At 35.1% G+C, this 4203-nt stretch overlaps 1 protein-coding gene across 1 annotated transcript; it reads right to left on the reverse strand.

Moving 5' to 3' along the window:
- Positions 1–339: 339 nt before the first annotated feature.
- LOC121938401 (MYG1 exonuclease-like) lies at positions 340–3971 on the reverse strand (the record flags this gene model as incomplete). Its single annotated transcript, XM_042481647.1, has 2 exons — positions 3739–3971; positions 340–477 (listed from the first exon to the last, which is right to left on the reverse strand). Coding segments are annotated over exons 1-2 (267 nt in total), but the record flags the coding sequence as incomplete, so codon positions are not given.
- Positions 3972–4203: the final 232 nt, after the last annotated feature.

Raw genomic sequence — 4203 nt, forward strand, 5'->3', positions numbered from 1 at the left:
TGTTCATGTAAAGAATAAAACATCAAGTTCGTTGGCTGAAGTCCACCACACTGGACTCCATGGTAATTTAAAGTCAAACGTGAACTCTCATTTTCAGCAGGCATTAAAACATCTCACTAAATTACTCTGTGAGAAACTAAGTAATTTATGGTTTCTAAAGTATTAATTTAGCACCGATTTAAAAAGAAACACTGTATAATAATTTGCCATATTAAAATATACCCACAATGATTGCCACGAAGGTGATGAACAATAAATATTCATACTTGCCCCAGACTTAGTGAATAAAAATCCAAACATCTACTGAAACCAAAAACGTAATAAACTTCATGTCTTTACAGCGGTTAACTGCCAAAAGTTGTACCTCTGATGATGGTCATAGCGATGCCTCTTTGGGTCAAACTCTCCTCCAACGTCTACAACGATGTCGCACTCTGCCAGCTGTGTGGGGTCCCTGGTCCGAATGATCTCGGCATCCTGTGCAATGAATAGAAAGTTTGTTAGATCTGCAATCTTCTATAATCAAGCATCTCATAGATTTTCAGGAAAGAAATGACATCTGGACTTTATCTATAGGCCTCATTTAAGTTTTCTAAACCTTTTCTATCAAATAGCCAAATTCTGCCAAAACTGATTATTATAAAGAGTGTGACCCTAATTGGACCAACTGGAAGCAGGACTGTGGAAGGTTTTGAGCTCTTATGGGCACAGTCTGTAATTTTTGCTCACATACACTAACGTCCAAAAGTTTGAAATTGCCTGCCTCAAAAGCGTGATTGGGCACCGTCTGTACCCAATCAAGCTTCACTGTACCGAACAGTCGGATGGCTGAGAGGACTACTCTGTATTTCTGAACGGTCTTTCGAAGCTTTTAGGTTACAGATGGACCTCTTGACAAATTCATGGGTTTTGTATGAAAGGTTTGAATTGTACATGTAGAACAAATCGCTGTACAAAGGTTCAAAGAGACTGACAACTGAAAGAGCAGAAAGAGACAAAGATCCCTCTGAGCGACAGTACAATAAGAAAAGAGGAAACCGGCAGTCATTGGTGAAAGACATTTGAAGCTCGGCATTAAAATCTGTGCAGATTTCAAGAGGAACGTGTTCCTGTTTCAGTGTCAAGTGCACAATAATGACTTTCATAAACTGGATTTCAAAGGCATGTTGCTTTAGCAAAGCTATTCTGCAGACTTAACAAGAAATAGAGAGTAAGGTCAGGGTTGGTGCTACTGAACATGCTCAGAGAATATCAGATTAACTTAATATAGACAGACAAATTGCAGTTTAAACTTATTTATTCTTAACGCTAAGTAGACTGCAGATGACCCAAAGACAAACGGCTTCCAAAAATGTTTGGAGCCCAACTGCACCGCTGTTGTTCTGTAGCGATCTGGGGTGAGTGATGCTGTGCTGGACTGGAAAAATTGATCTTAAAGGATATTTGGGGGAAAATGGCAACAAGAGTCTTCTCCTCCTGCCTGTGTAGACATTGACTAAATGGGAGTTTTAATCATTTAATTTTTCTTTTCTTAAATAATAATAAAATTGGTGTCTGAATTATTGTCTGGATTATACTAGCTTTAAACATCAATGTTGTAAGTGACAAATTTTTGAAGGGGAAAATTGTCTAGTAGTTCACATTATGTGATTAAAGAGGAGTTTTAATAAACATATCTGCTTCTCACTCATCAAAACATGATACTGCTTTTACATTATTGATGTGGACTAACTTATAACAGTATCAGAAAAAAACAATATTGTAGTTTTTCAAATTGTGTCGTTGTCTAGTGGTGTAAGGTTTCCCATCAACTTGTCAGTCGAGGTTTTGTCACATTTTTTACACTTTGTGTGCTCTCTAATTTGGTTCTACATGGGCTATGTTGCAAATCAATGAATCAAGCTGCTTTATGACAATACTGCATTTATAAATGTTTTTTTATAAATGATACCCGTTAGTCTGGTATTTAATTTGCTAGACTAACTCAACAATTTCTCAATTCAGCGTCCAGAAAATTGACTATATTAACATATACAGTAGCCAATAAATGGCAATCAATATAATTACATGAAATGATATGTCCTGTAACAGAGGATATCTGCAACTTTGTTTACATCTGGGGCAGGGATTGTGCCGTAGATAAAATGCGGGAAAGTCTTGGTCATGCTAAACTGCCGTTGTAATTTCTCATTACAACATTAAGGCACGTTTAGATTATAAGTCATTATACACCTAAAGGGAAATGTGTGAATTTGTTTATAGTGGCTGTGAAGTGTAATGTTTTAGCTTTATTTCACTGACCTTTTGCTATGGCATTTTCTTTTTTCTAAAATGTAAAATATATGATTATAGTTGAATTAATATATATATGCAAACTCTGCATCATAACACAAAATAATGTACCAGTGCTTTATTTGATTCCAATTAGCTTGTTGGTGGAATATAAAGACAATAATAATAATTATAATCTTGGTCATTAATGATACAGACATACCAATAATAATGCAATAATGACAATTATGGTGCACTTCTAATAAAAGCCATTCTGTGTAACACAAATATTTATGTAATGACAAAAAAATACTTATGTTTACACAAAATTATTAAAATTGCATCAATCAGTAAGTGAGCAAATCAACTATAAATAATAATAAAAAATAAAAAAAAAAAACATTAATGGCATTTTAAATAAAATCCAATTTCTTATAAAACCTTTTGTTGACAGATAAAATCCAGTGTTTGTTATGATGTTGGTGAGCTTTCAAGAAATCAAATTACAATTAAAAACTGATGTAATTATTCGTAAACCTCACGTGATTTCTTTGGATATAAGATGTTACAGTGAATGACATTTTAGAGCGGGGGGTGTTTTTGTGTAAATCATGTTAAAAACATCTAATATTTCAACTAAAAAAAAAAAAATTACTAAAATTGCACATCATACATGCCACTCAGATTACAATTTAAGACCAACTTTCTAATAGCCAAAATCGAAGAGGGACAATTTCATTCTGCCCAAATGTTTATCATTTTTCTTAGTTTACAAACAGAAATGGGAAATATCTGTTATTTCTGGCTGGATTTCTGTGCGATTTGTGTTCCTCACTCTGCATGTGGGATTCCAGTGCTTAGACTTCCATCAGGATGAGTTTAAGAAAAGTAATTAATTAAATTATTTCACAAAAAAAATAGATGTTACCAATTATTTTGAGAATGTGCAACGTCAGAAAAATATAATACTACTTCCTGGACATTTTTAAGACTTATGAAAGATTAATTTAAGTCAATTTAATACCAATAAAGGCTTTATTATTACATGGATGAATTCAATGCATTTTAAGACGTTTTACGGATCCGAGGGAAACTTGATTACAATGTACAGTAAGGAAAAAAAAAGGCGAAATCCACTTTTTTTTTTTTAAATTTTGGGGTGCTTGAAAACCTTATTTCCTCTTTGACCCATAGGTATTATATTATATTAGACTGCAATGAGCTCCATTATCTGTACAGCACCACCCCCATGTGGAGTGTTACAACATGACATGGCTTATGTGACAGAAACATAAAATAAAAACGTATCCAAAATTCAGTCAATGCAGACTGAAGAAACGGCGTTTTATCAACATAATTAAATTGAAGTTTTAACGACACAAACTGCACTGAAACAGCAGCATTTGGGGAACAACACAAAGTCGCATGATCGCTGTGTGGCCCTTTATAGCAGCATCACGAACCCACCTTGTACTCAGGCAGCTGTCTGAGGAAGAAACAGGCTAAAACTTCATCACAGTGAAAACTTCCATTGTGAGTCCCGATTTTTTTGACGGTCATGTTTTCAGTGCGGAGCCTCTTCGGTTCACTCGACATGAATCTCAGTGCTGCTGAGCGAGAAACGTCCAAACCACGGCAGTTAGCTCGTGAACTTAGCTGTCGCAAAACACTTTCTGGTTTAGTTAAGTTTATTTGTGACGTAAATTTAGTTCGTTTTAGCGCTGTGATGCACGCACGCCACATTCAAACACGACTACACGAGACGTGCCGGTGACGGAGAGATTTGACAGCCGGACCGGATATGGTGCGACTGTTTTGTGGATCGAAGAAACCCGGGAAATAGTTTTGGGGTTTTTTTTAATCACATTTCTTCATTTCGTAAATGATAATAGTAATGTTATTAAAGTAAAATGAAGCACGAAATGTTATATA

Source organism: Plectropomus leopardus, unplaced genomic scaffold, assembly GCF_008729295.1.
Source record: "Plectropomus leopardus isolate mb unplaced genomic scaffold, YSFRI_Pleo_2.0 unplaced_scaffold29359, whole genome shotgun sequence".
Lineage (NCBI taxonomy): Eukaryota > Metazoa > Chordata > Actinopteri > Perciformes > Serranidae > Plectropomus > Plectropomus leopardus.